Here is a 12,330-nt window from a genome sequence, read left to right as displayed (position 1 = left end):
TATTAAGTTTGCCTCGAAGTTTGTAACACCCAGAAGAAAAGATATCTTCATGAAATTTTTTCTGGTTTCTAATTATTTTCCACCAATATGTCGCTCTATGTTCTAATGAATAACAAAATGGTTTAATTTATTGGCAAACAAGAAGGTATGAGTTATAGGAAGACGCTTACAGAGTTACCAACTCGCTCAATTTGGAAAATCGCCGCTTTTTTGTTGTTGTTAAGTCATTTCAAACGGATATAATTTGATTATTGCTATACTTTCAAAAATTCACTTAGATCTTACGTATCTAAACGGAGTCCGATCCCCAAAGTAACGCTGTAATCCCGTAAATGACGCACCTCTAATACTAGTCAAAACAAATTTCAAAAAAATAATATTCTGATAGCAAAATCACATTTATTGGAAGTAATAAAATTTCACACGGAAAATGTTGTATAAAAGTCTACCTAAACCCGATTGTACGCTTAACAAATTGTAGGTACAATGCATAAGTTTACAAAAAAGAATGCATAATAGTTATCGAAATGTACAAATAAATTCAAGTATGGCTATATAGATATTAGCACCGAGTTGTACAAATATATATAGATATATATATATTTTTTTATATATTTAAGTATGCAGTAAAAGTTTGTGTATATTGTAAGTATATATGTATATATATAAGAAGTCGAACCACCCATTGTAATGCATATGTATGTTTGCGAAATTAATTCAACAACACAAACACATATGCACAAATTCCGTGATTCATACAGGCGTACCAACTATTTGGGTTAAATCCTTGTATATAGTAAATAAAATGATTACACAGTGCTAGGTATGGCAATCCTTGACCCACTTCAAAAATTCACCCATTTCGCTGACAGTCAAATTGCGCGCCAACGCTTTCACGCGTAAATTACGATCTGTGGTGATCATTACAAACTCGGTTTGTATAAAATATTTGCCATCTGCAAAGTTAATATTATTAAATTTGGTAATTTTTTTTAGTCCATTTCAATATATTTACCTTTATTGGTCTCAGTGCTCATGGTTTTCGAAAGTGCCACCGCGGTGGCCAAAATTTTATCATCATTGGATACGTTCTCCTCCTCGCACAGTGCAAATAGCGAAGCATTGATGAAAGAACCCTTTGAAGTGGCACATCTGCAGCGTAAATTAAGACAATTAAAAAACAATTACTTGCAAGATAAACATTTACATACTTCACATTGTTTTTGGCGCTGCGTATAAAGTCCAAGGAACGTTTAGCACAGGTGGACACGTCGTCATAGTGATGGATGCGTTGAAATTGCAAGGAGTTTTGGTAAGATTCCACTTTTACGCCCTTAGAAAGACCGTCTAACTCTTTCACAACTAAAAAAACATTTGAGTTTTGATATTTTAACAGGGATTGAAATTAAAAATTAAAAATAAAATTAAAAAAAATAAAATTAAAAAACAAAATTAAATTAAAAAAAAAAATAAAATTAAAAAAAAATAAAATTAAAAAAAAAATAAAATTAAAAAAAAAAATAAAATTAAAAAAAAAATAAAATTAAAAAAAAAATAAAATTAAAAAAAAATAAAATAAAATAAAACAAAAAATAAATTAAATTAAAAAAACAAAAAAAGTAAATTTAAAAAAAATTAAATAAAAAACTTTTTAATTAAAAAATAAAATAAATTTATATTTAAAAAAAATTAAATTAAAAAAAAATAAAATTATAAAAATAAAATTTAAAAAAATAAAATAAAAAAACAAAAAATAAATTAAAAAAAAAATTAATTTAAATTTTAAATCATTTAAAAAAAATATTAGTTTATAAAATATAAATCGGTTATATATGTACATATGTAAGTTTGTCGACCTCTGTTCTTGATTTTTAAATTTTTTTTTATTATATTTTAATTTTTTTAAATTTCTTTTATTTGTTTTTTGTTTTTTTTTTTTAATTTTTTTATTAAAAAACAATTTTTTTAATCCTTTCTTTATTTTTCTTCTTAATTTTTCAAACCGTTATTTGTGTTTAAAAAAATATTTTCAATACCGGATTTGTGTAAAATTTTTATTCTTTTTCAATCCGGTACTCGAAATTAAGTTCTTTTTTAACCCGGTACTTGAGATAAACTTTTTTTAATTCTCAATGCGGTTTACTCAACATTTTGGTTGATTTTCAATCCGTTATTTGGAATTAGAAATTTTAAAACAATTTTTAATAATGCATTATTTGCAACTCTGTCTTTAACTATGTCCAATAACTTACCAGTTAATGGTATAACGAGTATGTAACGCTTATATTCATTTATAAGCTTTTGGAAATCATCAAGACAGTCTATAAAACAATTTGTGTCCGGCATTAGGTACTTCGGGCGCACTTCTATATATACCGTGGTGTCGACGAATTTGAGTATCTCCTGTAAAAGCATACAACAATTATATGGCGGAAGCCGGAAATTTAATTTCATAAAACTTACTTCCAGTTTTGCGCTATACATTTTCTTGACATTCGATCGGGCCTCCAATTCCTTTTTCCTCTTTGACAATTGCGAAATTTGCGCATCCTCAATACGGTCAGTTTTTGTTGTGTTAATCTCTTTGAGCGTCAAGTCCACGCTTTCGCCGTTTACCACAATATTTTCACTGTTATCGTCTTCGTCACTATCCAACGTGCACAACACCTTCTCCATAGCACCGTTCAGCTCTTCCAATGTGAATGTGTCATTGCGCATTTGCAATTTCGTTTGATTTTTTTCATACTGTTTATGAAAAGCGTATATTTTTAAAATTCGTGGAAAAAACTGCTCTCTATCATTTGAGGTATGCATGTCAAGATTCTTCTGCACACTGCCGTTATTGGTGGTGGACGCGATTGGTGTAAAACCCAATAAATACACCTCTTCTTCCAACACACGGCGCGGCGATTTATTTATGGCCGATTTATCGATCATGCGTCTAAGAAATTGATAAAAGCACTCCCATTCGGTCCAGCAATCAATAATGATATGTCTGTGTTTTGAAATGGAATAAATTTAAAATTATCTTTCAGACAGATGTGCAAATAACTAACTCTTCACTGCGCACCGACTCCCAAATGTCCACATGACGCGCCAACCAGTCCATATAGACGTTTATATATTGTAGTAAAGTATTTAGATCGGCATGACTGTAGTTAGAAAATCATTGTACAGAAGTATGACTTATAAATGCAACATGCGACAACTTACCAAAGCATTTCACTATCCAATATGTCAACTTTGAATGTTTCGTATAATTGATTGCACTTCTGTAAGAGCAGACCAAGGAACTGATTGCAAAAATTAAATGCATAGTAGCGGATTTCACGACGTGATTCTGAAATAATTTTTAATTATTTAGAATTATTAATTATATATAATATTAAGTAATTCCCAAATACCTTTGTGCAAATTGTGCTCGAGCAAAAAAATATTTAATGCTACTATTTTGAGTAGGCGAGATCGTTTCATTGGGAATGGGCTGCGAGTTAATAGGACATTAAGCTCCGCCAAAAGTTTGCGTTGCTGTTCGACAATAGACTCCATGCTTTAATTATTAAAAAAAACAAATTTGTGTTATCAAATACAAAAAAAAAAAAAAAAAAATATTATTTACCCTATGCCAGTGTATAGTTTTCCAATCACGTACAAATACAGCGATGTAAATCGACGCAGCAGCTAAAGTGGTAGAATTTTTATTAGAATTTGTGGAAGGAATAATATTTTTATTATATAATGCACACTGCACTTGCCTCTTCGCTTGTCAACGTTTTCAACTTTTTTTCCTCTATTAGCGCAGCACTTTTATTTTTAATGTTATCCGTTTCAGAGGAATGATGCAAGCGCCGCACGCCGTCCACGTGTATCCAAACTTCTTTACGCAACGACTTCGAATTTCTACTGCTATTATTTTGAGGGCTACCCTGATGCACCGGCGAGTTCTTTAATTCAGTCTCTTCATACTTTAAAAACATTTAGTTATATTTCATTTTGTCTTTTATTTCATTTAAATTTACCTTTTTACGAATCTCATCGAACAAAACCAAAAGGCTCTCACGTGCTGAATATATAGCATTGGAGGACATTAAGCTACGCATGTGGAAATAAACGGCGTCAAATTTCTTGCGCTGCGTTGGTAAAAAAAATTTATATAAATTTAAATACCAATATAAAGGAGCTATCAAAACGTTCAACTTACCGCATGTATGGATACGATGGCCAATTGGTTGTAGGGAATGCCATTTGTTGGTATCAAAACTTGTGCTTGCTGATAATATTTGGCTGCGTCGGTATAATCATTTGTTTGCAGTTCCTTAGTTTTGTAGCGACAAAGGTCACCCAGACAAATCAGTAGCTTCTGGGCGGCCACTTTGGCGATAAATTCAAATTTGTGCGTTGAACGTTGTGGTGGTACTTCTTTTTCTATGCTAATATTGTTTGCTGGGTGTTGTAACAGAATATTTGTTTGCTTCTGAACGGTATTTATATATTTTGTATTAAGTTTCATATGTAGATTAGTGTAGAAATCTAAACCCTCGTCAATAAGTAAAAGGAATCTATTGTGTATATCATCTGCAGTTAGCTTGCTGTTTGATATGAAATATTCTCGCACATTATAGTACAGCAACTTCCAAAAAAATGTGTCAATTTTCTGTTCACAGCATAATTTCAACTGCTGCAGTAACAGATTCGTAAATATGTTTTGAAGCTCTACGCGTGCTTCATTAAACTCTGACCAATTCTAAAATATAAATATAAAAAAATATATTAAATAATAATATATATATATAAAAATAGGACAGAAAATAATTGTTATAATTCAATATAGCTTGCATTATGCAATCAGTTTACCTCAATGACTTTATTTTGCTGTAATATCGATGTGAACTTTTCGTAAAGTTTTGGTAAATGTTCAACATATTGTACGCCAGTAAGCATTTCGAACCAAGGTGGTTGCTTCAGTTGTCGTTGCAACTGGCGTGCGGGTGATTTTGTTAAAATGTTTTCGGCTTTCGTGAACTGTTCACTGATTTGATGAATACGCGTTGTTGTTTTTTTACCGTTGTCTCGGCCAACATTTTTTTCACTACCGTTTATATTTTTTTCTGCAGCAATTAGTTTTATATGCTTGGCATCGTTGAAACGCAGTATTCCTGGTATTGAACTATTGCCAACATTTGAGTTTGTAGATGGAGTAACATCTTTGATATTAGTTGCTTTGCTAGCAACTTCTTTCCCGCTGGATTCCAAAACGGGCACAGTTTCTCTTTTGAAATTGTTTTTGTTTAGTGTCCTGGTACAGGACGCATTCTTTTGCAAGAAAAAATTAATGCTCGTAGCGTCTATGGTTCCGTTCCTTGACAGAAAAATAATTGTATTGTTAAAATTTAAATTAATTTAATAAAATATAATAATTAAATAATTTGAGCATGACTATTTTGAATGCTAAACTCACCTTGCTGGTTGGCATTACCTGGCCTCGTCTGCTTTTGCAGAAAACGCCTAGACATCTTATCGTTATCATCGTTTTTTGCGCCTCCCTTGGACGTCGAAGGTTGACCGCTAGAACTTTGCCTTGCTGTATCATCAACTGTTACCAATGAGTTATCGCTAACATCTTCAACGATCCTCTGTTGCAGTCGCTTTGGCAGATTCCTTATTATCGATATATCATTTTGTTCTCGCGCTCCCTTTTGATTCATATTTTAATTTCAAACTTTCCACCAACCACTGCATTTATTTAGGTTTAATTTGCGCGCAATTAAGATACGAAAAATCGAATTTTTCTCGCAACAATTCCACGCGTTCATACAAAATTTGCAATTGGCAAAAGGTGTATGCACACATAATAAAATGTCAAATGATTACGATGGCGATGTCATTACAACACTTCCCTATTCGCAACACTATCGATAATCGAAGATTCAATAGACATTCACTTTCTCTTTAATAATTTAAATGAATCATTCTGGTTTCGTTGCTTGATTACAAGTAATTTAATATGTTTTTGATGTTTTTGTATGCATATATGTAAACGTTAAAAAGATTTTATGTGTTAACTATTTAAACATAAAGTTAACTTCTCCTGCCCGGCCCCATAATAGCAACTCTGGTATTGTTTTGAAGTTTTTTGTTTTATTTTGATAGCATTTATACAGCTGTTTACTTCATCTTATTTTTCTTCATTTTCCAAACAAATTAAGGGAATTGTGAAAATTTTGAAAACATGGCACAAATAACATTTATCGACAATCTTTTAAAGGAGTATTTGGTATTTCGTGGTTTCTCCTCCACATTAAAAACACTTGACCAAGAACAAAGAACTGAAAAAGATCAAAGCTTCCGTTCTGAAAAATTGTTGGAGAGTTTTAATCAGTGTATACAAAATCATGATTTAACTGCATTACGTTCACTTTGGACTCACTTAGATAGTAATCTCTTCAGCAAACTGGAACACACTTATGCTACAGGTATGTTTTGATTCGACATTCACAGGTTCTCATTTAAATTATTTTCCATCATAAGCTGTAAAAAAATTGGAAAATAGTCTGTTGAAGCTTTACCTGGTGACTGCGTATTCAAACAATCGTTTGGACAAAGTCACTGAATTCTTTGCAAAACTCGCAGCAGAACTGCAACAGCAAAGCGAATGGAAGGACTGGTTTTGTATGAACACTATAACTAATTAATTTTACACAAACTAATCTAATTGATAATTTTTTTTCAGATTTCCCATTTTGTAAAAACGCAGAGGAATCACCGACTTTTGCTTTGTACTTTTCAAAACAATGGCAAGATACATTACAGTTATCCTTGCGTAACTTTCTTACAACAATATATCAATGTCTACCACAACCAACATTCGTGCGTGCAGAGTATGAGGCCGCCCACATAAGACGTCTTCAAGAAGAGAATGCTTTGCTGAAAACTCGTTTACAACAAGTGCAACAACAGTTATCGACATCAAATAGTACACAAAATCTTAATACCGCCGGCAGTGATTCGAGCGGCGTGCGTCGTCGTACATCATATAGACCTCAGCAAAGTCTTAGTGACATTTTGCCATTTGATGTAAGTCCCCCCGGGCATGTAGTGGACGATTTCTCGGTTATCTCGTCCGAAGTAAATAATGTGGCGCAAGCGAGTGACGCACAGGCACGTGGTTTGCGTTTGTTAATACGTAATATTGGATCGGGTGGGTCGCCAGACACAGGCGGTCGTAAAGACGCCAGCAGTGGCGGAACTAATGACAAGGCCAACAAACGCCGTTCGGGTAGTGTAGGGCGTAATTGGATTTGAAGATATTTTACATAAAGGAATAAGAAATATTTTAATTATAGTCTTAACACTTACATATACTCACTAAAGTACTTCATAAATATTCATTATCGATAATTCACAAGCATTCGATAGAAATAAAGACATACAAATATTCCATTGTTACACAAAATAGACTCTTTTTTATTAAAACATATTTTAGATTGAATCTATATTATATAAATTGCACATTTTAAACTACCAACTTGTGTTGCATCTAACAGTGAATAGGTGATGTATTATAGTTGCTCAATTTAAAATTGTTTGTGTCTATATAGTATATCTGCATTTGGATTCAACATTCTCATTTATCTGTGTATAATATTAAAAATAGCATAACTTTAAGTTTGTAATAACTAGTTAGTGTTGTACATTTATCACATGCACCCGAGTTGACGAGACATTTCTGTGTGTTATACAATGCAGTGTATTAATATAGTTGCTTTCGCGTTACATTCAACAATTCATATTATTATAAAAATGATCTACTTTTTCCTTGTTTATTTTAAAATAGCTGATTTTCTAAATGTGCAGTGGTCGATAATGCCCTAAAATAGCACTGCAGAAATAAAAACTATCTACTTTGCTCCTAAATATATTACTGGCGCATAAAAAAAAAAAACAAAAACAAAACAAATAACTACAAAGCAATGGTACTGTACGAGTATATATAGTAGTTCCAACATTATTTATCTATATATATTCTATATATATAGTGTAAGCAAGCGAATAGTAGCGCGGCACTAATAATTACCTAATGATTTTTTAAATCAAATATTTCCCTCAATAGCGGTTCTACTTGTGAGGGATTCACATTTAAATAAACACCAATCACAAATTGATTCAGACGTTCAACATCCGAAATTTTTTGTATTAACTTAATAAAAGCTGACTTTGCTTCGCAACCAGGATAGACGCTCTCCAGATATCTTCGCAGAAGATAATAATAAGAGTTCTAGAAGAGATTTAATAATATACACATTTTTAGGAATATATTGTATTATGTGTGTATGTGTACGTACCTGCTCCAAACGAATGACATCAGCGTGTATTACCCGCGGACGCGTCGGTGTGAAAAGCACGATAGCGCACATAATCAAAATTATATTTTCATCCATGCGCCACTTCTCATCGAATGTACCCACAAATTTCAAAATTTCCTCGTAAATATTGCCCTTTGCCTGCTTTAAAATCTCCGCTCGTACATGAGCCATATTGGAAACGTGTGGCAACTGAATGTATGCAATGACAAAAAGTTTGTTATTTTAAGTTATTAATCAATTGATAATTTTTCTTTTTAATTTTAATTTGTTAATGAATAACAACGCTTACCTTCCATGTATTACGGTTGTTGTCATATGTTAGCACGGAACGCATGATCATCATTTCGGTGCAGCCACCCTTTAGTAATGCCACTTGATCCTCCTGACACATATCCCGGAACACACTTATCTTTTTAGCCATTTTTATTAGGCGTTTTATGGCGACTGCCGTTAAATTAATCACCTGTAAAAGTTTCGGATCCTGATGCGTGTCCTCTGGCTATGGATAGAATACATTTGCATTGCATTAGTCATATAAAGTTCAAACTTTTGCTCAAAAATAGTCATTACTATGTAAATAAGACTAAATTTCTTATCAAACACTTTTAAATCAACAAAAAATATTGTTGTTTCGCCCTAAAAGTTTGTTTGTATTAATGCACCGTGGGCAATATTCCACGTTAAATTTAGTAAAATATATTATATGAAAATTCTTATTTTATGTTGTTAAAAATATATAATATTGTATGTATGTATATAGTATTAGATGAATTAATAAAACAAAAATTCTAATTAAAAAAAATTAAAAATTTTCCAAAACAGAAATAGGTATATTTAACTACTTAAATTCATATATATGTATATAAAATGTGAAGAGTAGTAAACTTCTAACGATTATGCCAGCAGCAAAAAAGGGCTATTTATTTTGATTAGAAACTTACGCATTTTCCCAATCAATATATGTAACAGGGAAAACAAACATGCAATGTGGGATATTATGTCGGATTTTATATTTTTCTGCACGCCTAGCAATTTTTTGTGATAATTATTCATAATAGTAATTGATACAATAAACCATGTCGAATATTTATGGAGCATTTAAGATTTAGTGCTAGCAATAGCTAAATACTCGGATCGGAAATGCTTACATATGTACAGATGTACAAAATTTTGGCTGACTCATTGACTCAAATAAACCCCCTAACGTATAAACAAGAGTGGTGGATAACACAAAAAGTTTTTTTGTACAAGGGCTTCACATCGACTCTTATACGTACGCATCAATTGACAATTTTTGCTATACCCACGCTTTAACAAACAAAACATTTGACTCATACACATTCGCGCAATGAATTTTGATCTAGTGTGAGTTTAGTATAACAGGTGTCCAATTTCGTGCGTTTTTGGGCACATTTTAACTGATAAGATATGCGCACTTAAGCAAAAAACAAAAACAAATTACATAAATCGATTTCTTTTACGTTTCACTCACCTTAACTCTATCGTCACCCATCATAAGTAGAGATAGATCGTTGTCCATTGGATAATATAGTGCTTCGCTGGACAATTTCAACTCCCGCAATTTCATTTGCTCAGCTTCATTGAGATCCCGACCCATTATTGCATTCGTTGGCGGGCCAATAATTGGCTGTTGCAATTGTGTATTGTCACCATTGTAGCCACATTGTTGTTGTTGTGAGTTTTGCATGGTCATATTATGTGTTTGATATTGAAATTGTTCTTGTTTTACACGAGGCTCTGGCGGTAAATTGTTAAAAGCCTGAAACTCTATTCTTATCACCTCGGATAGCACAGACTCCAATGAATTTAAGCTATCACCACCACTTGCATTGTCAGGAAATGAATTTTGTATGAACGTTTTTATATCGAAGTGCTCACTATTAAAGTCTGTCGCATCAGACGTTAAGTCTGTAGGCGAATTTGGGTTTAAGAGTCCGGCTGAGGTACTTGGCAGTTCAATGTTGGATTGTATGCTTGTTGGTGAGTTGCAGTGTAAAGCGTGATTGTCAATAGAGCAATCTGTGGGCGTAATTAAAATACCTTGCGTTGAGTTCTCCATGCAGGCTGTCACTGAAGGCAGCTCTGCTGAAGATCCCAGCTGAAAGGTCTGCGGTTGAATGGGTGTTAATGTGTGATCCGGTGTGTCTGTTCTTATTGTCATGCCTTGTATATTTATGGGCGATTCAACCATTAAATCAGAGTTAGTAGCCGACATTGTGTGTTGATCACGAGGGGACACATCATTTGCAAAATCTTGCGTCATAACTGGACTGTTACTGAGCATTGAATGCAGCAAATAATTTCCGTTTTCAGTGCCTTCCGATTCTGTAGATGCATGTTGTGTTGGTTGGAATGATTTATCCTTATTTTCCTTTGTAGCATCCAAAAGTAATTTATGCAATTCATCACTGCGTGTTGGTGGATTCAACGTATTGAATATTTTATTAATTATGCGCAAAGCTTCAGCAGGTGTATTCATAAATTTATTCATTATATCGAGCGCGTCTTCTGGGCATTCCATAAGATTCCGTATGAATTGTACAACATCTTGTGGTGAACTAACAATCTTTGAAATAATTTCTAATGCATCAGTAGGCGAACTCATAAATTTTGTAAACACCGTTAATGCATCAAATGGTGAATTCATAATTTTACTAATTATTTTCAATGCGTCACCTAATATAAAGAAGGAATAAGTTATTATTCAAATTCAAAAATAATTAATAAATGTCATGATATCTTACCGGGGAATGCAATCAAATGTGATACGAGCCGCAATGCGTCTTTCTGAGAAGTGAGAATTTTCTCCACAATAGCAAGCGCTTCGTCTTTTGTACGCATTAATTTGCTTATCATCTGCGATGCTCGATCGGGATCACCAACAATAAATTCAACTATTTCCTCACTGGTCATTAGTTCAGGCTTTGCGTCTCCGTCTGATTCTGCTAACAGAGGCGATCTTATTGGAGACCGTATTGGCACATTCGCGCTCAAAGGTGATGACTGATTACCCAAAGCCGCTGATGCACTATTATTACTGCCTGTGCCTTTGCCACTGTCAAAAGAACTTTGCGAATCGTGTGAAACCATATCAAATGCAGTACTGTCCGTTATAGATCCCGCTTTATTATCATTGAGTCGGCGTTTAGCGCGGTTGTTTTCTATTTTACGTCTTTTTATAAGCTTATCTTCCTCAGACATGATATTTTCACTCTTCATACCAATGTCTAAGCACTTTTTCAGACGACATCTCTGACAAAATCGTCGAGTAACCACAGTAATTTCACAATTTTGACTAAAGGGACAGGTAAACTGTTTCTTTGCCAGGGCATTTCTGCGAAAGAAGGCCTTACAACTTTCACATGTAACAGCATTAAAATTGTATCCTAATGCCTTGTCACCACAAACAGCACAGCTTTTTGGCGGTGACATTTCCACTGAATCCTTAATACACTATTTTTGGAAAAGATTTTTAAATAGAAATAAACAAGCAATTTTATGTTGCGCTTACCTACTAACATATAATACGTTATCACCGCAACTCTGCAATTTAATAATTAATGTCGATAAATTGTAATTTCTGCTCGGCGCGTTAATTAATTTCGCTAGCGACTTTGTCCACTTTTTACCTCCTTATTATTATACTAAATCGCTGCAATATTTATCTTTATTGATTCTTGTAACTGTTGATAGTTAACATTTTTATGTTTCCCAACGTCATTATGAAATTTAAATACCCTTAAAGCGCCTTCTGAATATGCTGAAGCTAATTTCCAATATCTTTTTAACAACTATATCAGACAATAGGGCACAATTATCAAATGTCAAACGATACTTCGACCGATGGTGAACAATGACAGTTGCCATACAAAAAAATTTAACAAGTAAATAATTTTGTTTATTTTTATATTATTAAATATAACCGTGAATTAATATTATTATAACT

At 33.0% G+C, this 12,330-nt stretch overlaps 3 protein-coding genes across 4 annotated transcripts; 1 reads left to right on the top strand and 2 right to left on the bottom strand.

Annotated features, from left to right (window-relative positions):
* Positions 1-379: 379 nt before the first annotated feature.
* On the bottom strand, positions 380-5,850 carry LOC126760221 (telomerase-binding protein EST1A). Its single transcript, XM_050475687.1, has 14 exons — positions 5,455-5,850; positions 4,855-5,359; positions 4,202-4,744; positions 4,020-4,130; positions 3,756-3,965; positions 3,620-3,681; positions 3,405-3,550; positions 3,214-3,340; positions 3,057-3,152; positions 2,464-2,995; positions 2,253-2,403; positions 1,212-1,362; positions 1,016-1,152; positions 380-956 (listed from the first exon to the last, which is right to left on the bottom strand). Exons 1-14 carry the CDS (start codon positions 5,703-5,705, stop codon positions 820-822), a joined length of 3,159 nt encoding a protein of 1,052 aa, XP_050331644.1. The 5' UTR covers positions 5,706-5,850; the 3' UTR covers positions 380-819.
* Positions 5,851-6,138: 288 nt separating this feature from the next.
* LOC126760170 (WD repeat-containing protein 91) lies at positions 6,139-7,953 on the top strand. Its single transcript, XM_050475632.1, has 3 exons — positions 6,139-6,473; positions 6,529-6,669; positions 6,731-7,953. Exons 1-3 carry the CDS (start codon positions 6,230-6,232, stop codon positions 7,300-7,302), a joined length of 957 nt encoding a protein of 318 aa, XP_050331589.1. The 5' UTR covers positions 6,139-6,229; the 3' UTR covers positions 7,303-7,953.
* Positions 7,436-12,194, bottom strand: LOC126760045 (nuclear hormone receptor HR96). 2 transcript variants are annotated; one of them, XM_050475388.1, is made up of 6 exons: positions 11,900-12,194; positions 11,129-11,837; positions 9,856-11,060; positions 8,653-8,862; positions 8,343-8,552; positions 7,436-8,275 (listed from the first exon to the last, which is right to left on the bottom strand). In XM_050475388.1, the coding sequence occupies exons 1-6, from the start codon at positions 11,903-11,905 to the stop codon at positions 8,075-8,077; spliced, it is 2,541 nt and encodes an 846-aa protein (XP_050331345.1). In that variant the 5' UTR covers positions 11,906-12,194; the 3' UTR covers positions 7,436-8,074. The 2 variants fall into 2 exon arrangements, with proteins under 2 accessions (XP_050331345.1, XP_050331354.1); XM_050475397.1 differs by having other exon boundaries at positions 11,896-12,193.
* Positions 12,195-12,330: the final 136 nt, after the last annotated feature.

The sequence above is a fragment of the Bactrocera neohumeralis genome, chromosome 2, assembly GCF_024586455.1.
Source record: "Bactrocera neohumeralis isolate Rockhampton chromosome 2, APGP_CSIRO_Bneo_wtdbg2-racon-allhic-juicebox.fasta_v2, whole genome shotgun sequence".
Classification (NCBI taxonomy): domain Eukaryota; kingdom Metazoa; phylum Arthropoda; class Insecta; order Diptera; family Tephritidae; genus Bactrocera; species Bactrocera neohumeralis.
This window is presented reverse-complemented; position numbering and strand designations above follow the sequence as displayed.